This window comes from Orbicella franksi, chromosome 8, assembly GCF_964199315.1.
Source record: "Orbicella franksi chromosome 8, jaOrbFran1.1, whole genome shotgun sequence".
Classification (NCBI taxonomy): Eukaryota; Metazoa; Cnidaria; class Anthozoa; order Scleractinia; family Merulinidae; genus Orbicella; species Orbicella franksi.
This window is the reverse complement of record NC_138152.1, coordinates 30,813,790-30,837,038: the sequence shown is the minus strand read 5'-3', so window position 1 is coordinate 30,837,038 and position 23,249 is coordinate 30,813,790. Positions and strand designations below refer to the sequence as shown.

General features: G+C 39.3%; 1 protein-coding gene and 1 pseudogene across 4 annotated transcripts; one reads left to right on the top strand and one right to left on the bottom strand.

Moving 5' to 3' along the window:
* The first annotated feature begins 118 nt into the window (after window positions 1-118).
* LOC145494983 (exostosin-like 3) lies at window positions 119-8,992 on the top strand (annotated as a pseudogene). The gene is made up of 5 exons (XR_014050356.1): window positions 119-2,625; window positions 3,264-3,391; window positions 4,062-4,206; window positions 6,487-6,615; window positions 6,840-8,992. The product of XR_014050356.1 is annotated as an exostosin-like 3 (transcript).
* Window positions 8,993-9,269: 277 nt separating this feature from the next.
* Window positions 9,270-21,126, bottom strand: LOC145494985 (zinc finger protein 704-like). 3 transcript variants are annotated; one of them, XR_014050357.1, is made up of 6 exons: window positions 20,426-21,126; window positions 20,091-20,194; window positions 19,680-19,885; window positions 19,111-19,229; window positions 14,790-18,727; window positions 9,270-14,680 (listed from the first exon to the last, which is right to left on the bottom strand). XR_014050357.1 is itself a non-coding variant. In XM_081474562.1 (5 exons), exons 1-5 carry the CDS (start codon window positions 20,914-20,916, stop codon window positions 18,271-18,273), a joined length of 1,377 nt encoding a protein of 458 aa, XP_081330688.1. In that variant the 5' UTR covers window positions 20,917-21,126; the 3' UTR covers window positions 9,270-18,270. The 3 variants fall into 3 exon arrangements, 1 of the variants encoding a protein (XP_081330688.1); XR_014050358.1 differs by having other exon boundaries at window positions 15,745-18,727; XM_081474562.1 differs by having other exon boundaries at window positions 9,270-18,727.
* Between the last annotated feature and the right edge of the window lie 2,123 nt (window positions 21,127-23,249).

The window sequence follows — 23,249 nt, the reverse complement described above, 5'->3', positions numbered from 1 at the left end:
TTTTGCTTTTAAGGAGATAACAAAAGCGGTCTGCAACTTGGAAGGGATTACAAAGTTTGCGGAATGTATGACTCCATAAAATAAACCCTCTTATTAGTGCAATGTAGAGGCAGCTGATGATAGCAGTTTTTAAAGTGTGAAATTTCAGTTGTTATGCATTAAATGCTTTGAGAAACCTTTATTGTACAAATGTTTACGAAACATTTTCAGTAAACTCAATTCTGTCATTTCACCTGAGGGTAACCAATTTAGATTTATTACATCACTCAAGCCGATGTCTTGTTTAATGGCAAATGCAACACAACCTCAAGGGTTTGAATGTAATGTTTCAATAATTCAACTTTAACAGAACCAAACATTCTGCCAACTGTTTCTGATGTTTTTGTCAAAAAAGATCTCTAGCAATACTAACACTGCAACTGGTTGCCATTGTAGTTACTACTTGTGGGTCTTGCAAGTTGAATACATGGTGCTCAAGGAACGGAACATGCAGTCTTACAGGGAATTCTGACTTGACATGGTTGTAGTTTTCAGTTCAAAGGGTCTTCAAGTGTTACTTCATGTAATATGCTTCTGGAAGATTAAATTTCTCGTGAAAATTACTCTCAAACTGGCTTGATTGCAACAATCTTGACAAGCGATTTATCAGTGATACTTCATGTTCCTTCTTTCCATCAGCAGAACAAGAAGAAATAACTTCATTGTATGATGCATGTGTTAATGCACAAACTGAAAGACTCTTCGTTTGGGCGACTGTTCACTTTTCTCTTGCTATATACACTTGTGATAACGCTAATAACTCAATATTATTTGGCAAAAGAGAGAGCTCCTTTAGGAAACACTCAAATTAATTTGCATTCTTGGACCAAGCAAGACGGGGCCATTGACAACACAGTTTCCTTAGAAGACAGACTTGGTGAATTGAAAACTGCTTTGATTCGGGCAGAAAGGGAGCTCGAGCTTATTAAACTTGCCAAAGTACGAGCTAACGACTGTCCACAACTACCATACTTGAAACTGCCTGAGAAACTCAATGCGGCACCTGAATATGACAATCATAGCTCACTCCCAGACCAGAGAGCTTCCTCAAACTGTCAACTATTCGATTGCTTTGATTTTTCGAGATGTTCTTTCAGTTCAGGTTTTCCAGTGTTCGTCTACAAGCGTTCGTTTGGTAATCTTACTTCAGAATCCAACGTCACGGAAATTTTCCAGTTGCTGAAAAGAAGCCCTTATTACACAGCGGAACCAGAGAAAGCCTGTTTGTACATAGTGATTGTAGGGTCGGTCGAACCTGCTCGTCATCGGAAAAGTAAGAGCGACCTCGAAACGGATTTACACTCATTGCCCTACTGAAAAGGAAATGGCAAAAATCATTTGTTTCTTCACCTAAAAACAGACAGAAGACATGTTACTAGCATTTTGTCCCTTACCATCAATACAGGCTTTGCCTTGATTGCTCAATCAACATTTTCAAGTAACAAAATTTATCGCCATGGTTTTGACATTGTGGTACCACCATCGATTGGACCTCTCAAGGGAGACGTGTGGCATCTTGCTGCTTTACAGCTACCAGCAAGAAGGAAATATTTGCTGAGTTTTCAAGCAGAACATGCTGATCATCTTACAGAAACAATGGCCATTCTACGCGATCAACTTCACGATATTTCCAGAGAGGCTAGAGACTTCTTAATTGAGCTTTATCTATCAAAATTGGAATATTTAAAGGGAACTAGTGAATGGTTGTTATGGGCAAGCCACGACAACAGAACAAAGGTTCTTAGACAATCAACTTTTACCTTAATAGTAAGATCAAACGGTGCCAGCTCCAGTTGGGACAGTTGTCACATCCGGCTGCTTGAGGCGTTACAATCTGGAGCTATCCCAGTGATATTATCAAGCAAAGTTATGCTTCCATTTAATGATGTGATTGATTGGAGGAAAGCTGCAATCATTCTATCACAAGCTCGGCTCCCTGAATTGAACGTGTTACTCAGAACAATTACAACTGAAGATATTCTTGACTTGCGTCGACAGGGCAGATTCCTTTGGGAGACATACCTTTCAACTACTGATGTTATTTTGAAAACTGTGCTAGCTACTATGAGAACACGCTTGTCAATTCCTGCCCATCATGTGTCTGCTTCTCCGACGCCATCAGTGTTCGGTGATTCCAAGCCCCCTGTTACAAGCTCTCCAGACCCAGATGCCAAAAGCAGCCTTGCGCTAGAATCTCCAACTTTCTTTCGAAATTTAACATCAACTGTTGTAGATGCCTACAATGTGTGGAATTTTCCTCCAGGTTCTTTCAGAATGTTTCCAAGCACACCGTTTACTCCTGTTTTACCTTCTTCAGCGCCATTCAAGAATTCCAGCAAAGGATTCGAACTCATCGGGGATGGAATGGGCGGAGCAGGAGCAGAGTTTAACAAGGCTTTGGGTGGTAATTACCCAGTGGAACAGTTCACTATTGTCATTTTGACGTACAAGAGAGAACTGGTGCTTATGGAAACCATTAAGCGTCTTGTCGGGTTACAATACCTTAATAAAGTTGTTGTGGTATGGAACAGTCTTGAGCCGCCTTCTTTGTCGCTTAAATGGCCTGACATTGGGGTGCCACTTCATGTAAGTGAAATAATTGTTATCTTACCAACTTATCTGTACCAACAGGTAACGCATTAGAGCATGATCGACTGCGGGACTGCCTGAGCAGTTCATTTAACTTAGATATGTAGTGGCCGGGCATTCTGCAATCTAACCGTCAAAACTATACGCGGAAACATTTTATACCATTATATGCGTTATCTCCTTTTGTCTTTGCGTTACATATAAACAGATCGCTTTTAATAAAGGGCATGTGCATCGTTCTGTTAAAATAATAATAATAATAATAATAATAATAATACTTTATTTATATAGCGTTATTTCTATCGCTATCCAATAGTGCTTTACAATGATTTTAAAACATGGGTAAATTAAAATAACTAATAAAATAACTAAGCTGTAAACATCAAAATGAAAACAAGGAATAATAAAACCTTAAAACAAAAACTTACTAACTAACTAACTCTCTTTACTATTCAATTCAATATATGACGAAAAAAAAATGTTGCACTCCAATAAACATTTTCTTTCTGATAACATTCCCTCGCATTCCCTTTATTCCCAAAGCCAGCACACAAGTACCCTTTGGGTACCTATTTTTTTTACTATCATTATTTGTTCTTGGTGTTTAGTAAATGTCTGTTTGTTGTTTTTAACAGGTCGTGAAGGTAGCCAAGAACAGTTTAAACAATCGTTTCATTCCATACGATGTTATTGAGACTGATGCTATTTTATCCATTGATGATGACATAAGATTGAAACATGAAGAAATACTTCTGTGTTTCAGGTACAGTACTAACAATAGTTTGCTGATTGAATTCTCCACTAATTTTGCATGTTTGGCTTCTTTGATCCAGGCAACTTATCTTACTATAGGAAATTTACAAGTAACACCTCATGAAATTAACGCAAATGTTCACTGAATGTTCTCAAACTCATCCGAAAAACATATGACGGGAGAAAATATGTTGTTTTAGAAGTGGTACTTCTTAGAGGTGAAGAAAAATTCAAACCACGCCCACAAAACAGTATCTTGGCACCTCTTAGGGGGTTCTTTTCAAAAATTCCGACCAGCATCCTGTTTTTTTTTATATGGGAGTTTCCCCCCGGACCATGTTCGAATGGTTTGGAATGGAAAGAGGAAAAGCAATATTTTATCAGGGCGGAGATCCACTGGTATCATACCCTGTGAAACAGAGATTCCTTTCAATTCTCTTTCTTGCTCGGTGAGATACAAGAGACGAATCTCCGCTCGCAATCGCTTGATTAAACTGAAGAGAAAACGGAGAAATAAAACCGCAAAAATCTATTCTTAATAACATGAGATATCCAAACACTGTCTCACAGTCATGATTTTCTTTGTTTAAACTTGATGAATTATTAATGATTTTGAAAAGCCCAATTTAAACCCTGGCTAAAACATTGTAAGCAGTGTTATCTTCTATTTTTCTATCAAGAATTTGGCGAGAAGCAAGAGATCGAATAGTGGGAATTCCTGCTCGGTTTCATGCCTGGGATTCAAAGAATCAAGAGTGGCGGTATGCTAGGGGGACTGTGTGTGAATTTTCTATTGTCCTTACTGGAGCTGCTTTCTACCACAAGGTGAGAACTAAGGACCTGTCCACACTAAGTCGGAGGAATATGAAAACGGAGGTTTCACTCTGAAAACGCATCAAATGTTTTCCGTTCACACTAAGCCGGAGAAATTTGAAAACGCAGCAATCATCAGGTCATTTTGGATTTGTGTTTGAGGAACTCTTGGGCAGAGAAATTACATGATTATCGTGTCACCATCGTTTTCGAAAAGTTCCGTTTTCAAAAAGGTTTTCCGTCCACACGAAAGCGAGAACCCGGCGTTTTCAAATTAGATTATAGACTATTCTTTATTCTAATTCGTTTCTTGTTCTTGTTCTTGTTCTTGTTCTTGTTCTTGTTCTTGTTCTTGTTCTTGTTCTTGTTCTTGTTCTTGTTCTTGTTCTTGTTCTTGTTCTTGTTCTTGTTCTTGTTCTTGTTCTTGTTCTTGTTCTTGTTCTTGTTCTTGTTCTTGTTCTTGTTCTTGTTCTTGTTCTTGTTCTTGTTCTTGTTCTTGTTCTTGTTCTTGTTCTTGTTCTTGTTCTTGTTCTTGTTCTTGTTCTTGTTCTTGTTCTTGTTCTTGTTCTTGTTCTTGTTCTTGTTCTTGTTCTTGTTCTTGTTCTTGTTCTTGTTCTTGTTCTTGTTCTTGTTCTTGTTCTTGTTCTTGTTCTTGTTCTTGTTCTTGTTCTTGTTCTTGTTCTTGTTCTTGTTCTTGTTCTTGTTCTTGTTCTTGTTCTTGTTCTTGTTCTTGTTCTTGTTCTTGTTCTTGTTCTTGTTCTTGTTCTTGTTCTTGTTCTTGTTCTTGTTCTTGTTCTTGTTCTTGTTCTTGTTCTTGTTCTTGTTCTTGTTCTTGTTCTTGTTCTTGTTCTTGTTCTTGTTCTTGTTCTTGTTCTTGTTCTTGTTCTTGTTCTTGTTCTTGTTCTTGTTCTTGTTCTTGTTCTTGTTCTTGTTCTTGTTCTTGTTCTTGTTCTTGTTCTTGTTCTTGTTCTTGTTCTTGTTCTTGTTCTTGTTCTTGTTCTTGTTCTTGTTCTTGTTCTTGTTCTTGTTCTTGTTCTTGTTCTTGTTCTTGTTCTTGTTCTTGTTCTTGTTCTTGTTCTTGTTCTTGTTCTTGTTCTTGTTCTTGTTCTTGTTCTTGTTCTTGTTCTTGTTCTTGTTCTTGTTCTTGTTCTTGTTCTTGTTCTTGTTCTTGTTCTTGTTCTTGTTCTTGTTCTTGTTCTTGTTCTTGTTCTTGTTCTTGTTCTTGTTCTTGTTCTTGTTCTTGTTCTTGTTCTTGTTCTTGTTCTTGTTCTTGTTCTTGTTCTTGTTCTTGTTCTTGTTCTTGTTCTTGTTCTTGTTCTTGTTCTTGTTCTTGTTCTTGTTCTTGTTCTTGTTCTTGTTCTTGTTCTTGTTCTTGTTCTTGTTCTTGTTCTTGTTCTTGTTCTTGTTCTTGTTCTTGTTCTTGTTCTTGTTCTTGTTCTTGTTCTTGTTCTTGTTCTTGTTCTTGTTCTTGTTCTTGTTCTTGTTCTTGTTCTTGTTCTTGTTCTTGTTCTTGTTCTTGTTCTTGTTCTTGTTCTTGTTCTTGTTCTTGTTCTTGTTCTTGTTCTTGTTCTTGTTCTTGTTCTTGTTCTTGTTCTTGTTCTTGTTCTTGTTCTTGTTCTTGTTCTTGTTCTTGTTCTTGTTCTTGTTCTTGTTCTTGTTCTTGTTCTTGTTCTTGTTCTTGTTCTTGTTCTTGTTCTTGTTCTTGTTCTTGTTCTTGTTCTTGTTCTTGTTCTTGTTCTTGTTCTTGTTCTTGTTCTTGTTCTTGTTCTTGTTCTTGTTCTTGTTCTTGTTCTTGTTCTTGTTCTTGTTCTTGTTCTTGTTCTTGTTCTTGTTCTTGTTCTTGTTCTTGTTCTTGTTCTTGTTCTTGTTCTTGTTCTTGTTCTTGTTCTTGTTCTTGTTCTTGTTCTTGTTCTTGTTCTTGTTCTTGTTCTTGTTCTTGTTCTTGTTCTTGTTCTTCTTCTTGTTCTTGTTCTTCTTCTTCTTCTTGTTCTTGTTCTTCTTCTTCTTCTTCTTCTTCTTTTTCTTCTTCTTGAGTTCTTCTTCTTCTTCTTCTTCTTGTTCTTGTTCTTGTTCTTGTTCTTCTTCTTCTTCTCTAGGATAAGCAATCAGTTCCTAAATTCTCTTTACTTCGTTATAAGAAATTCAAGTAGGTACTTACATGTAACGAGAAAACAGGACCTGATCACTGCAGGAAAAAAAAGTAGCGCTGAGGCCAAATTCTCCCAAGTAGCATCATAGAAATCTATAAATAAACTAAGGAGAATATTAATTTTAATGTTGGGTGCCTGACAGTACTATGGATATCTGTACACGCATTGGATGCCACAAGTCATAAGAGATAAAGTAGATGAGTACACGAACTGTGAAGACCTTGCAATGAATTTCCTGGTTTCTCATATCACAAGAAAACCCCCGATTAAGGTATGTGACAATTTCAGAGGGTGGCCAGTTTACACTTTCATAATTTTTAATATCCATAACGACAATTATAGACGGGACAAAATTAAAAAACTATTTGATTGTCGAAAGTTCCCGCTGTGTTGTACCTTTTGAGGCTGAACACCCTAACAGTCGGAAATCTCCTTCCGACTTGACCTGTCTTCTGCTTTACAATATTTTGACTGGCCTTGTTATTTTTCTCCCAGGTGACCTCCCTCTGGCAGTTCCCTTGCAAAGACTGTTCTGGCTCACTGTGGTATGACAAAAAGCACTTCTCTGAGCGACACAAATGTTTGAATTTCTTTGTGGAGGTGTATGGCTATATGCCGCTGTTGAGGACGCAGTTCAGAGCAGTTTCTTTACTGTTTAAAACAGGAGTGTCAAGACTGAAATCACAGTGTTATGAGAATGTTTAATAAGCATCAATATTAAATTTCTTTTTCGGAGGATTATTGCAAACTAATTTCTGACACAAACTTGTTTCATAAATAAACGACCGGTTGTTATGAACTAAATCAGTCACTGCAGCTGGTGAACTCTCTCTGAATGACCATGAAATGCAATGAAGAATTACTAGGTCCGTAGTGCAGATTAACCTCCTACACTTGCGTAGCTGGCAGTTAGAGCGATTAAGCAAGGAAGCCGCGAAAACGAGCGGTGAAGCCGTGACGAGCCTGGGGTATAGAGAAATGAGAAAATCTCCCCGAGGGGAACATTGAGGGTCGGGGAGAAACAAAACTCTTTGTTTCCCGTGGGGCATTTTTGTTACACCTCCCAACTCAAAACTAGAACAAACTACAAAAAAATTATTTGCCTGACGCCAGCTGGTACACAAATTTGCTGCAGTTTCAAGCTGCACGACCTGATCACGTGCGAGTCGAAAGTTGAAGTTGTCGAAATCCGAAAGTAACGGCCCTCCCGAAAATAACGGTTCCCCGAAAGTAACGTTAATTTTTTTTCCCTTCCCACTGAACCCCGAAAGTAATGGTCCCTTGAAAGTAACTGCCTACCTGAAAGTAGCGGTCTTTTGAAGAAGTCACTAAAAGAGAAACACTCTGTTCTCAAACCCAATGCAGATGGAACAGCCTGACTGCACGACTGACTGAACAACTTGAAAATTTATTTGTGATTTTATTTCGAACTGAAGTTTTCTTGAACTATGATTTATAAGCTAAGCTGTATTTGTCTAGCAACAGAGTCAAATGATGTACTGTAGTGTAATCAGCTGAACTACGATATATTGCGACCATTATACTTTCGGCCTACGGTACCAACTTTTAGAGCTTTTTTGTTGATACAGTCTGCTTTGGTCATGTGGGTACTTTAGGAACATATATGAACGGAACTTTTAATTTCATGTGTTACGCGTCCGCTTTGTCTGAAACGACTGTTACCGTACAAACGTTTTTTAACCTTCCGAAAGTTCCGGCTACCAGTAAGCAACGGCTACCCGAAAGTAGCAGCCCCTTTTGCCTGCTAAATCCGAAAGTAACGAGGGCCGTTACTTTCGGAATTCTATGGTATTTGAGTTGTAACGACATTTTTGAACGAGTAGCACTGGAGACGAAATAAGAAAGTACTGGGAACGAGATTGCTATTTTCGGTTTTTGTGATGTCACCATATTCGCGCCAGGCCTTCACCTTTTAGATGTTAAAGAGCTTAAAGCAATGACGGCGGCTACCCCAACGACAATGCCTAGTAAAGAACGACTTTATATTTTACCTTCGAATCTTGCATTTGCCTAGATCTGTTCAATGCGCCTATTGGTCTCAGAATGTATTCAACCTAACTATGTAACGCCAGCGTTCAATTCCAAATAAAACTACGAAAAATTAGCCACCGTCGTTCGCGTGCTCCACTACGCAGAACTTAGTCGTTTCACGTTGTTTTTGTCTAGAGAACGGCAGAGAAATGTATGTAGATTTATAACGCACGGGCACAGCGTTCTCGACCGTTGCCGTTGCCGCTTTGCTTAAGCTCTCTCTGGCAAACGCCTGACCACAAGACTGTTAATCACCTTCTGATCAGAATTGCTGATTCAAGGGGTGTCCAAGAAAAACATACCATATCAATAGCACATGTTAATGAAATATACAGTGTGCAACTTTGCACGCTCCACAAGCCGGCCGCCGTTTAACACGCCGGTTGTACGTGCGACACGTTTATTGACTAGCCCATTGTTCCTCAGTTATATAACAATGTCGAAAATCCAAACATTAGCCTGTTTAAATCATCTCTAAAAATCATCTCAAAGTTTTGATATTGCATTGTATATGAGCGTTCGTGACGAAACTTAACTTAACGCGCGCTTGTGGTAAAACGTTATCTCTGATTAAAATTGTGAATGGCTAAAAACGTGATCGTATAGAACACATGAATGCAAGTCTGCACGCTTTAGCTAAACTCGATCACGTCTCGAACTCTGTACTAATTGTGGGAAACGACTGTGTTTTCCTTTAAATTTGCCTTACAACACAGATTCGTTCCACTCACGAATCAATTTGAAAAAACGCCAAAGCATCATTTTAAAATGATTTTTCTTCTGCGAGTGAAAAGTAGCGAGGGTCTGAAACACTAAACTGTGGCTTCGCTGAAGGATGTTCAGTTTAATGAAACATCTGTTGAGTTATGCACGTTTTCTTTTCTTTTTTTTTTTTTCATTTGACCTGAAATAAAATGTCGGTATAGATTAATGACTATTTAGATACGTTTATTTATTTTTTTTATTTTTTGGTTTTTAAACCCAAAAGGAAATAATTGACTGATGGACAGGGTCGTCTGGAAGGGCTGAAAAGGAACTGGCTGAGAGTGAAGAGGCCGAGGGGGGAATGGGGTTGATCTCTGAATCTTTTCACACAAACAGCTAACAGTGTATGAAACAGCATTTAAAATTGTCCTTGGCTAACAGCGCTGGTAGCGAGGGAAGTTTCAGTTTCGATTTTTGAATTTAAAATAACAAGGATTGAAGTTTCCACTGTTGCGTTCATTTTGTGAATGTCTTTTGGAGAAATTCTTTGTCTACCTGAATGCCACGTACAGTCGAACCTCCCGTAAGCGACCACCCATGTCTCAGTCAGGCCATGTGTCGTTTAGTAGCGCCTTTGGTTAGGAGATTATTCAAACAAAAAGCATTAATTATAGACATATAATCTGCTTCTGCGTGTGTTTCGTATATGCTAGCTTGTGCTCGAGCTTGAGCGCTTAAACGGTGCTAAAACGGCCATCTGATGGACATAATAGGGAAAGGTTGATGGACATCACGGTATATTCATTTCTTTTGTTTGTGTTCTCTGTGCCTCGCTATGAAGCTTAATTCTAACATCCTGTAATATAATGAAAGTAGCCTGTTCAACCACAACGCTGAATGTTCTAGAGCCGTAAGGAACTTGAAGTTTTTGCTCTGTACTTAAGACGTATCGAGTCGCGATCGACCGAGGTATGGCAGTAGCCGTTATTTCCGTTAAATGCCTGGCTTCGTTTGTCCTGATTGCCTTCTCGTTAGTCGCTGTGAGAGATGGCTGTACTTCCGGCGCTAATTGCAATCAGTCCCTCGACGAAATCTGTTCCAACAATGAATGTGTTCAAAGAACAAGTGGTTGTTGCTCTAAAGGTTCAGATTGTCTTGACAGTGAAAGCTGCTGTAATCACAAGTGCAAAGTAGACAGTGACGATGGAGATAACGGCAAAACAGTCATGATAGTACTGGGAGTAACTGGAGGAATCTTGTTCATCATCTGGGTAGCCTTCTGCATTCGCTATTATCGGAAGCGTCGCCTAAGGTACATACTAATAATAGAAGAAGAGAATAGGGAGATCGCCGTACCGAGCAACTCAAACAACCCGGGACAACCACCGTCCTACCAACAAGGTTACTCGTCAGCTCCTCCTCCATATACCCTCCTTCCACAACAGCTTTAGAGGAAAGATCAGGGGGGCTGAGCTCTCGTCAACCTTCGTATGGTACTGTACAGAAAGCAGGATTCGTGTGAACTTAACGCATTAAAGGATTCAACATGCACAACTTGAAGTGATCATGGACAAGTTATGATAACCATTTTACATGTCATACGATGAGTATTAAAAAAATGATCTTTTACGTTTCAACAAAGTTACATTGGATGATGGGTATTTCTCGGGGGGTGCCTCCAATATTTTTAGGGGTTAAAAAAGCAGATTTGGTACCTCTCAGGGTGTTCAACCTCAAAAGGTTCACAGCGGGAACTTTTTGCGATACCTTTTCGTGTATTGAGCCGAAAAAAACTATGGTAGGAGATAATTTGTTGTTCTAGAATTGGTACCTCTTAGGGGAGGAAAATATTTCAAGCCACGCCCACCAAACAGGATCTTGGCTTGAAATTAGTCGCCGTCGCTCGCGTTCTCCAAAATGCACAGAACTCACGGTGCGTCCACACTAACGCCGGAGAAATTTGAAAACGGAGGTTTTAGTCTGAAAACGCATCAAATGTTTTTCGTCCGCGATCCATACTACGCCGGAGAAATTTGAAAACGCAACAATCACGTGCACAGCCATTGTTCTACTCATTAAACCTTCTCGTTGCCATTGCGGTCGTGGTGTGCTTTGCTTTCTATTGCAACGTCAAAGCGATGGTCAGCGAAAGCCTGAACACTAGATTGTTAATCACTTTCTGATCAGAATTGCTGATTCATGGGGTGTCCAAGGAAAACATACAATGTCAATAGCATATGTTAACTTAATTAATGAAATATACAGTGTGCCATTTTGCACGCTCCGCAGGCAGGCCGGCGTTTACCACGCCGGTTATACGTGCGACACGTTTATTGACTAGCCCATTGTTCCTTAGTTATATAACAATGTCAACAATCCAAACATTGAGCTATTTGAATCATCTCAGAGTTATGATATTTCGATTATATTGCATTATATATGAGCGTTCGTGACGAAACTTAACTAAACGCGTGCTTGTGGTAAAAAGAATTGTGAATGGTTGAAAACGCGATCGTATAAAAAAACAATGAATGTAAGTCTGCACGTTTTAGCTGAACAACACAATCACGACTCGAACTTTGTACTGATTGCGGAAAACGACTGTGTTTTCCTTTTGCTTTGAATCACAGATTCGTTCCACTCACGAATCAATTTGAAAAAAAGCCAAAACACGTTTGTCTTGTAGCTGCTCATTTTAAAATAATTTTTCTCCTACGAGTGATAAATAGCGAGAGTCTAAACACATAATCTACAATTACAAACGGTGGCTTGGTAAAAAAAAAAAAATGAAACATCGATCGGTTAGTACCTGATGTAGATAAAGAGTTGTGAAGTTATGCACGTTTTATCACTTGACCTGAAATAAAATGTCCGTATCGATTTATGACTATTTCAATATGTTTATTTATTTATATATATTTTTTTGGCTTGTAAACCCAAAAGGAAATAATTGACTGGGCGTTTTTGCACGGGGTCGGTCAATTTGCATGGCATTTGTGTTTGTTTGCACGCTTTTTAATCGTGACTATCGGAATATGACTATCTGTATCATTGTTTCCTCCCCTAAATTTTCGTTGGATATATAACTACTATTATTGAACTGAGGAATAAAATATGTGATATTATCAAAAGGACTCTTCAGAGGAGATTTTAGACCATAAGAATGGAGTTTGGTGTTAAACAAGGTAGTTTTCGTTCACTTGAAGTCTGTGAAGGTTGGTAAAAATTGTGATGGAATACTTTTAAAATACGTAGATCATCAGTTAAACATGACGCGAAGCAATTGTCGGAAAATTACACCAAAAGCTGTTTCGGAACAGTTGTCATCGCCACAACCACTGCGAAACATAGGACTCCTACAACAAGCCGTCCCCAAGTGTGCCTAGCTGCAAGAGGTTAATCAATGGTTACAGGATTAAGGGCCCGGTGGATCGGGCTGGCCCGGTTACCGAGACCTCGCCTCACTCCTATTTCATGTCTAAAAATTTCGATGTGTTCATTTGAGAAGGCGGGCCTAACCGAGATCTCGGCAGCTGAGATGAAAATTTTCCCATATGAACCCTGCAGCCCGGGTAACCGGGAAGAAACGTTTTTATGCAAAATAGCTTGGCTTTCGCATTATGGCGGCCAAAATGGCATAATGTTTTTCTTGTATGTCTACGTGTTTCCACTTTACAAGAGTCAACAAAGGCTACGATAGTCGCAAACGATACAACTTATTGTGGCACCAGTTTGCTTTTTGTTTCTTGAATTTCATCCCGGTCGACGGGAAAATGTGTTGTGGGATTCATGCTCAGTCGGTTTAATATGGGAGGAAGAGAGCGTGGTTTTGTCTTAGTTTCATCGCTAAACTGAATTAATCCCTAGAGTAAAAAAAATGCACTAGAGTAAACAAAATAACAAATATCTACATAACGGAACAGCGGAAAGGACAACACAAACACAAAACGGCAGAATAATTACCAGTAACTAAAAGAATCTAATTTAAAATCATTATCCGCGTTTATCGGTCAACATTTGCAGTTATGTCATAAATTTTGCAATGTTCTCGGCTCGGAGACTTTTGGCGCGAAACTGTTTTATTGTTAGATGTCATGTGACCTCGAACTTCGAAATAGCCAATGAGAGTGCGTGTAGCTTGCGACTATACAACTACAGGAAGAGAGCAAATCTTCGCATATTGCAGAACAGAATACAGAATTTCAACTTATATCCAAGCCCAGACGACGTATTGCCTTAAACTTTCGTTCATGGTGGAGGAGGTGACAGCCCGTCAGAGTGGAACGTATTTAGAGGGCACCAGGGGGCTCTGAAGGCCTGGCACGAATCTCAATCAATTTTACTAGCTTCTGAGATCTTCACATTCGTGGTCACCTTCTCAGACTTTATCTTCGAGTACAACAGATTCCTGTCTTAAGCTATGATCAGGCTTTTGCGAGAAAAATAGAATGCCCGATTGCAATTAAGTTACTCTGTCGCATTTCGGGAGCCAATGCCTCGTTGAAAATAGCTCGATCGTAGAGAAATTTGAGGAAATTTATAGAAAACTTTACCTAGATTAACTGCTTACTTGCCGCGCACCATGGCGTTCGATACAACACAAGCTCACTAGGAATCTTGTAGCCTTCGTTTTGAAGATAGCTGGCGATTATAAAGGTCCGGTAAAACACTATGGTTGCTGCGACATGCCCCCAGTACATTTTCTTTCGTGCATGAAACATGTACACGACGTCAGTTCCCTGCTACAAAACATGTCCCTTCGCAGAACAATACATGATTTGGGAACTGTCGACAGTCATGGACCTAATGAACGATCAGGCGTTCTTTCTTTTTCGCTGTCGGGTCGCGAAAAAAAAAAAAATAATAATAATAGAACGCCTGATCACCAGTGGCCTCGCAAGAATGCAATGTACGTGATTTCAGCTGGTTTCATAGCCTTTCATGTCTGACATGTGCCGCTGGCCGGTAGACCGGTCCATACTTCACATGTACATTTCAAACCTTGTTATGTTATGTTAGATCGCGCTTAGAGAAAGAAATACTAATTCCAATACAAGGACCACTAGAAAAAAAAAAAAAAACAGATGAAAATTTTAGCCGGTTGTTTGTATAAAACATACCAGGTTTTCAAATTGTTTAAAAAAAATGTCCCTTAAATTGGCTTAAACTATGAAGGTGAGACGAAACTAGCGATAAGGGGTTAAGGAAGAGAAATGAAAACAAAGTAAGCTAGACAAGAAAAGAAGCCTTGTTGGTTAATATCCCGCAGACTTATATATTTTCATTCTTGTCTTTCAAAAAAGAAAAGTTATACCCCACGTCATGGATGAAGTTCAAAGTATCAAAGAGCGATCTATTTTTGTTTCTGACCGCGCGTGGGTAATGTATCCAATTAATTTTGATTCCGTGCATGTTGAATGAAAAAGGACTTTGCTGGACAACACGTTTTACCTCAGTGAGTGGATAGCAGTTGTACAAGCTGTCTTTTATCTCGTTCTACGCCACTGGTCTCATGCGAAATCTGTTTCCTTATATCACCTGATCCAAAGTTTCGGCCACACCCTTGCATTATGAAGGCCCTAGGGTGAAAAATGACAATGAATATAAAGTGTACTGACGTGTATTGACACGTTATTAAAATCACTTGCTCATTTCATTTGGTTCATGTTATTATGACGTTGGTGTTACCGAGTAAAAGAAGTGAAGTACGTTTTGCCAGTCAACAACAGAACATGTCATACCTCCCGTGATGATATTGATCACAGGCCCTGAAGACACTCATGATTTATTAGAAACCTACACGCAAATATTTAATGCCCTCTCTTGCCTTCATTGGTTGTAAGAAGGCCTTACATGTCCACGCTGCATGGCGCTACAAGAACGGACAATGGTAATGATGTGGTTTACAAGTGTACTTCGTTAGAACACTTTAAAAATAATTTCTAAGGTTCTTCTCGTCTCGTGTGTGACTTCAAGGTGTACCGCAAAGATCTCTGTGGTTTATAGAGACGGGAATGTCACGGTTTACTGGAGAAACGGCTAAAATACATTTGTTCTTTTTTATATCGATAGAGTAACAGGTGATCAACCTTTCGTGGCTCCTGGCCTGGTTGTATTATGAAAGTCGTTATTCGCAGATATCATGCGAGACTTATGGCGCCAAAGCCATCACGTTGACATTTTTAAACTTGTTTTACGTGCAAGTTGGAATTGATAGCGATTGAAAGCGTACGATCCAGTGAAAGGAACCCATTAAATAAGTTGCGTGTTTATGTGTAATTAGGCTACCTCAAGAACAAAGATATTTTCTTTCAAAACAATACTAAGAACACTCACTCAGGGAATTCAAAGGACTGACTAAGCAAACTCGAAAAAAAATACCATTTTGATCAAGTAAAAAGTTCCTTCATGCTTTAGGGTTTTACTTCTAAAAAATTCCCTGCAATGCAAGAGATCTGTTCAATTTCCATGTCTAGGAAGATAGTAATCGGTTTGAATAAACTTGTAGTCACGTGGTAGTTGTTTACAACGAAAAATGCCGGCCGGCGGGTCATGTCACGAACGATTGGAAAACAATTGTGTTTCTAAATTCTTGAAAGGATTGTATTACCCGAAGAATATACTGTATTTGCGTCCATCTTACCGGGTTTGAACGATCTGAAGTTGTCCTAGCGCTTTCTCTCGAGCAACATCGATTATGTTTTCATCAACTATGTTTTCAGAGGACGTGACCGGTCACTCGCCAGTTCACTTTTTGTCTGTGACTGTAATTGTTTTTTGAGATTAAGCGATTTGAATAAGACAATGGGTAAATACTGGTACAGAAAAACAAACTCCTTCAAGAAATCGCGCCCTGTTTAGCTTGTGTACTTGAAATTGTTCTGTACAAGACAGAGAAAAACTCTGCGAACCCACGAAGACGTGGAAGCCCTGGTAAACCGCAAAGAGTTTAAAATAGAGTGCGAGTGTCCAGGTACGTGAAGAAGTGCCTGTACAAAACAGGAATAAATATCAGTCAAGAACAGATACAAAGAGTATTCATCCAGTTTGCAAGTTCCACGGGCCTCTCACCACCTTGAAGAATATACTTCATTTGCGCATTTTATTCGAACATTAAAGTCTATAAAGCGAAGTTTTTGATGAGCGTGCATTCGATACATCTGGGTCAAATCTATTTCCAACCGGAAGTTGGATGTGTCTGTTTTCACACATTGTTCCCTGAGAGGCGAAGACACAACAAACACTCGATAATCGGTCTTACCAGTTTTAATCTTTTCCCATGCTACTTGTGTTAACACTTTTTTTGGTCAAACCACGTGAAACATGCACGGTATTTATGAAAGTTTCGCGTTACGAGAAAAAGCTAACATGTCAATCAGAAGTCATGTGATGTGAAAAACTGAAACTGATGCAAACGCGATCGGCATGTGGGAGTCGTGCATTTCTAGATAAGACCTGATAGACGAGTCAAAACAACGCCAAAGAACAGACTTTTCAATCAATTTTGTATACGATTGACATAATAATTTGCCAGTATATAAGAATCTTTTATAACAAAAGAAAAAACCGGCATAAACAATGAGGTTCAAACCAACTTTTGGTGTGATATTTTCGTTTACTCGAAAACTAAAAATATTAAAGTTGCTAGGCTGCCACTCAGATGGGATAGAATTTTTTGTTCAGAGCAGTTATTATATTAAGACCACCATTATCAACTGACATCTTATAATTTACATTTTGAAACCTGTTTACGTAAAATTGTTCAATAGTCGTCCGTGTTCTAAGGAATATCACAATTTCAACCATGAAGTGAAACCGAAAGTGAGAAAGCAATTTACGGGAGTTTTACCAGTGTTGATAATGCTTGTTTTTCCAGTCGGCGCGATAAAAAACGTATACAAGCGCCGAGGATCTATTCAAAACGCCGGCTTTACACAAAGCTAGCTTGTGTATTGTTAAGCTTTCACCGGAAACGACACACCCCCGTGTTGTAGCCAATCACATGAAATCTACTTAAAGTTGTTTACTTCATTCACCGTATCGAAAAATTCGCGAAAACGCAAAATTTGGCGTGAAATTCACGCGTTTTCCCAACCATTTACTAAAACCAAGCACTATGTGTTTTCTGAGAAATTTTCATGCAATAATACTACCGCAAAATTGTGGGACATGACCAGAATACATTATTAGTATGCACAGGTCATTAAAATTCATTGAATGTCAGGCAAAAATAAAGTGATTGATTGAAGACAAAGACGAGCAATATTGTCATTTTAAAATGGAACCAATCACACTGCATGTCAAAGGGCAAAGGCTCCGAGGACAAAGTTACGGAATCGAGATAAACAACATGAGCGGCGCAAATTTGTTTTCATTGTTGAAAATAAACGGGGCAGAAGCAGCCTGTTTCAAAATATCCCCTAGTTGAGTCTTGTGGTTTCGTAAATCTAGATTTCTTGGCTCTGTTTCTCGACATTGGAAACCTTCGCTTACCGGTTTTTTCGGCACGTGCGAACTTATTGGCCTATAGCCAGACTTCTCTGATCACGCGAATAACAGCGGAACGGGCTGTCTGCATTTCCGCTTGCAGGGCTTTACCGATCGTATAATTTACAATCGAAACTGAAACAAAACTACCAATCCTTGTAGATCCAAACACGCTTGATACAATTCTTTAAATATCGAAAGGCACATGACAATCACCACATTGACTGTAAAAACCCCCATAGCAAATTTATTGGAAATATTTTTTTTCTGTAAACTTCCAGATATCTATATAACTTTAACTCGATGGAATTTCCATCTGACGATAAGTTACCATTCTTGAGACAGGTTATAAGTGTTTTCTTTATAGTATATATATGTTCAACCATGAACAAGTCGCAAAATATTTTTGCACCATGCATGTGTTAAAACACGAATCTTCGATTCTTCTTGTATACGTCCGGCTTTTCTCTAATCAATGTAAAACGACTGAATCTCTTCTTTCCGCTCGCAGAAGATGTCTTACATCGACTGACTGCGATTATAAAAAATATAATGATTTTATAAAATATTTAATCTATATACATGTTCTTCATTTGTCTCAAGGCACGCTACTCCGTGCGCTACGAACGTGCTATAAATATAATATCTGCATGGTGCTGTAAAATGGATAAGTTCTGTCCGTTTAGTCTGCGAATCGTACGCAAGCTTTTTTCCACCGGCACTGGGTGCACCACAGATGTCTGTTTTCCATTCCATAAACCTTTCTGCATTTCTTACTTTCGCCTCGGACTTTTCGTAAGGGAGTATGGTGGTTGGAGTGGTGCTGAACTCTCGCAGGAGGACTGGTCTTGCCGCTTGATGCCTTTGTAGCCGGTGCATACGATAGATGAGCGAGTGTCTGAACATCCCAATTGAAGCGAGGATGTTGAAGTGAGTCGTAACCGCTTGGACAAGTTTCAACGCCCGGTTCAGTCCAAGGACTCTTTACCATGTCAAAGTGCGATTGAGTTGGTGTTGGAGACAGCGCCAGAGGCGACGGGAACACACTGTCGTTACATTCATCCTCGTCTAAGTCTATTTCGTTAAAGTAAAAATCCTCTTCTCCATCACTATATCCTTCCTCTGTAGCCCGTTTAGGCCTGAAAGACAATGCGAAAATCTTCGTTTGAAATACATCTCTGTTTCGGGGTTCACTTGGCGAGACATTCTTTAATAACATCCATAAATAAGATAAAACAATTCCGAGTGAATACAGCTATTTATCGAAAAGATTCTCGAACGTTTGCAAGACTAATTTATAACTCTATCCGATCGGTATTAGGAATAATTTTTATGATTTGTTTAGCAGGGTTAAGTGTATGAATTTCCGAAGAAACTTGTAGACCGGTACAACGCTGGCGAATGCTCCTAATAAACTGTATCGACGTCAAACCGAAGGAATTATTGTCTAAATCTTTTCATTACAGTCAGCTTAAATGAATAATTCCAACACGAAAGCGTGACAAAGTTAAACTGAGCTTACCCAAGATGGATCGTTCGAACATGACGAATGATTCCGGGGGCGGTTGAAAGGGTTTTCCCGCATCCAGGCCATGTACATTTGTACAAAGTCTTCAGACTTGAATTCGACGAGGTTGACGCCTGTAAAGACAATGCAAATGATCAGTTTTTTTGTTGCCGGCTTCTCAGTAACGTGTACAATTCTATGGGATCTGGAAAACGTCGGAATACGAGAGAAGTTGGAATCGCCGGAACAAATACAAAACAAACAGCAACACGAGACGGACATGGCGTGCACATGCAGCACATGCAATTTGAAGGTGTGAAATTGCTCGTAGACAACAAGACCTCGATAGGATTAACTCTTGCTAGGAACATTTCTGGCCCAAGTTAAAAACCGTAACAGTTTAAGACGATTTGCTTTGAAGATCTGGGAAATAAGCCGTGATGCTGCTTTTCTGATGCAACTGTTACGAAACCCGCTTAAAACCGCCAAACCAGGAAGGAATGTAACTTATATCGGAACGATGTAAACAACTAATTCTGCGAGTTTCGCTTCAAATTATTCTAGCCCGGCGCTGTATTTCTTACCTTTCTCTTCCGAGAGTTGTCCTGCCTTTGGAAATCCACTCCAATTCCCTCATCAACGGGTGAAGGGGGACCGTTGATGAAAAAGTTTGAATCATTTGGGTGAACGGGAAAAGTGGAATGGACCGGCGAATTACCCGGGCTTGGAAACGGTGCCATTTCGGAACCAGAGTCTGGCGTTGGAGGATAACCGAAGCACGTCTCTTCCACTGAAAATGATAAAGCAAAAACAAATTGTTAAGAAAAATCATTGTAGAATTTAGTGCTATCAGATCGCTAATAAGGGATATTCACGTTGTGAGAACACCTCCGAGAGTTAAAAGGCAAATAACCAACTTGTGCGCGGGATTCTGTCTGGAGGACACATAACGAATCAAATAATCTTGGTAACACGGTTTCTTTACTTAAACTTACTTTGGTCCATGTCTTTGAAAACTGGTGAGATAGACAGGGCGGTCAGAACAAGAGCAGCCATTTCTTCACTCCTTGTAACGTTTTCTTGTCGTTTCATGCAGCCTCTGTGTAAAAGTAGAGGTTTTCAATGAGGTACAGAACAGAGATAGCCTTACAACATCATAACAAAAGAATATAAAAAGATTTCGCTCCATAGAACCTTAAAGCAGAAATAAATTTCTTTTCTACTAGCCACAGAATTCCTACTAAGAAACATAATAAATACTATAAAAGAAAAAAATCGAAAATCAAGGTATAAACTTTTTTGTGTGACCGTCGACCTCAGGCTTACTTACTCGCACGATTTTATTCCATGTGCTTTTATTTTGCACGGGACTGGACATGACACGGTCGATTTGGAACCGTTAACACACTCAGGATCCACCGTTGCTGAAGAGAACTTCTCTCCCTTCGTAAGGTGGATCTCATTTGGTCTTACAGCGACAATCGTGTCTTGAGAATCCAAAATTTGCACCAAAACTTCGTTGAACTCTGACCGGGTTTTGAGCACCCGAGCGCTCAGTTCTCGATTCTTGTACGTGATGTAAACATGTTGTCCAGTTTTCAGGGACGAAGCACTAACTGTACTGAATCCAGGTCCAACGATATCTCCTTCGTCCACCTCAGCTATATAATCATCGTCGAAGAGAATGGTGTAAGTATTTTCGCCGGTAGGCTTGCTTTTCACTGCCTCAATCACACCGGAATAAAAGAATCCATCTTTCCAAGGAGCACAGACACGTACGCCAAGAAGCGAATTTTTCGGTCGTCTTCTGGAGGAAAGCATACTTTTTGCCTTGACGGCTGCCGCACAATTCGTCTATTTTTGGTCCGAAATTAAATATTTCTCCCGTTACGTCGAAACCGGTAAAACGCTTGTCGTGCAAAATTCGCCGAACGAAACTAGTGTTGTTGTTTTTACGGGAGTTCTTGGGGGTGTACACCATCCCTAGAGGGATTTACAATCTATTACTCTATTTGATTGGTCAAAACTGCCTAGAATATACTACGACATTTCCTATTCGTTCAAAGCTATTATGAGATTACGTGTGATTGGCTAATACCAGTCGCTATTTTTAAACCCATTCAGCAGCTTTGTTTACACTACGATTTTGAAACGTGTCGACCTCACGTACGCATCTTTCTTTCGAAAGATCGATTGTATTCTTTTTATTTTGGCTTGAAAATCGATTCACCGTATCAGCATGGCGTCTCCTATCCGACCAGATCTTGAAAACCTGCTGCAAATGCGGTTGTTTTCTTGCACGGAAGTACCACGTTGAAATGCAATCCGAGCCATGTGACAGAAGTTACGGCTGTTTGCGATGTATGCAAAAATAAACCATGCTGTCTGATTGGTTAGGAACAGCAGGGAGGTGTCAAAAGTCACTAAGGACAAACATTACGATTGGTTGACAGAACAAATCTTTGGCACATTTGGCCGCCAGGTCGACGCCAGGGCAATTTATAATAGCCATGCGGATAATGTCATCTTAGCTCCTAGACAAGGCAAGGTTTTTAAATGCGATTGTCGTTTGAAATCAAATTTTGCAGTTGTTTTTACATAATGACAACAGTCTATTTTTTTCTGGTTACATCATGCTTTTTCCGGCTTTTCTTTTGGCCGAAGACACAAGAAGGACTTGTTATTTGTTTTTTAAAGCAAGTTTCGTTTCACATTATGAACAAGTTGATTTAATTTCAAATATTCACGTATTTCAAAATATTGGATAGTCAGGACAATCAATATTACCTTTACTAAAATACTTAAAATAACCAAAACTCCAAAACAATTTCTAATCCATAGTGGAATAATTGCTGCGAATACTGGTGCCTTCGGGGACATTTTACAACGCTTCCATTGCCTTGAAACGATCTGTATTAACAGAATTAAATGTTACGCATTTTTGAAATTTGGTAACCTCTGCCCCAAAACATATGATATGCTAGACTTGTTGTGAAATTGCGATGATAAGCAAGCTTGCTTGTGTGGAAATTAATTGATCACATTTCATTTGTCTCTTGCTTCGCTAAGCCGGCCGGCACGAGAACGAATTTTTCCCCTAAGGGGATGTAATTCTAAACGTAAAATAATAACAGTCAGAAGCTTGGTCGTGAAGGTTAAACGCTACGTAGGAAAGAATTTTTGAAGAGCGGTAAACGAAAGAATATACTGAAGTCTAGTCTCGTGATAGTCAATGCTGAACTGCCAAAATTAGACCAAAACAATAGGGTGCGAGCCAGCATGACCCATTACGGAGGCTAATATATATAAGATTTTTTTTAACGGACAGTTGCTGAAGAAGCTTATCTCCCATCTGTCATTCTGAAATGATCAGTCCTAGAGATTTGAAGTAGATCGTATAACAAAGTCACGTAGCGATCGTAGTGCCGTAACAAGAAGCTTTTTTACGCTGAAATTATGTTGTTTACCAGGTCTTGGAAACGTTTAATTCAGGCCAACCGCACGAACGACTCTTAAAACAAAAGCTACAGAAAATAATATTATCGATCTTGCAATGTTAATAGCACAGTTGAAGTAAGGGCTGGAACAAATTATTATTATTATTTTGGAAAAAAAAAAGATGCATCCATTTATTTCAAATGATATTGACGCTCTTGACGAGATGGGATCAGCTAAAACTATTTTAATTTTCGCCTGTCAATTTCATTGTGGCGTTTGTCACGCGAACGCTCGGGTAACTGTTAAAAGAAAGAAATGCAAAGCGTGTCAAAGTAGAGTATTTATGCTGGTATAGGCCCGATCACAATATAGACCAGGATCAAAACCAGAATAAAAAGGATTAAGAAAATTAACGACGATTTTGAATTCGATGTGCTTGTACAAGTTGATCTGTAAACTCTGGCCTACATCCAACATTGCTCCACCAGCATCTGAACGGTCACGGCTGGGAAAACACGAAATATCTTTTGCCAACGAAAGCATCCAGAAAATTCTATTTCACAGGGGCAGAAGAAACAAATATGTTGCCTTCAAAACGAAAACTATACGAAATGCCCCATTATAAAGAGCAGCGTTCTGCCATTACATGGTAAAAAAACCCCATGGTATTGCACTATTATCGAGTTAAGTACTGCACATTTATTAATAACGGCGCC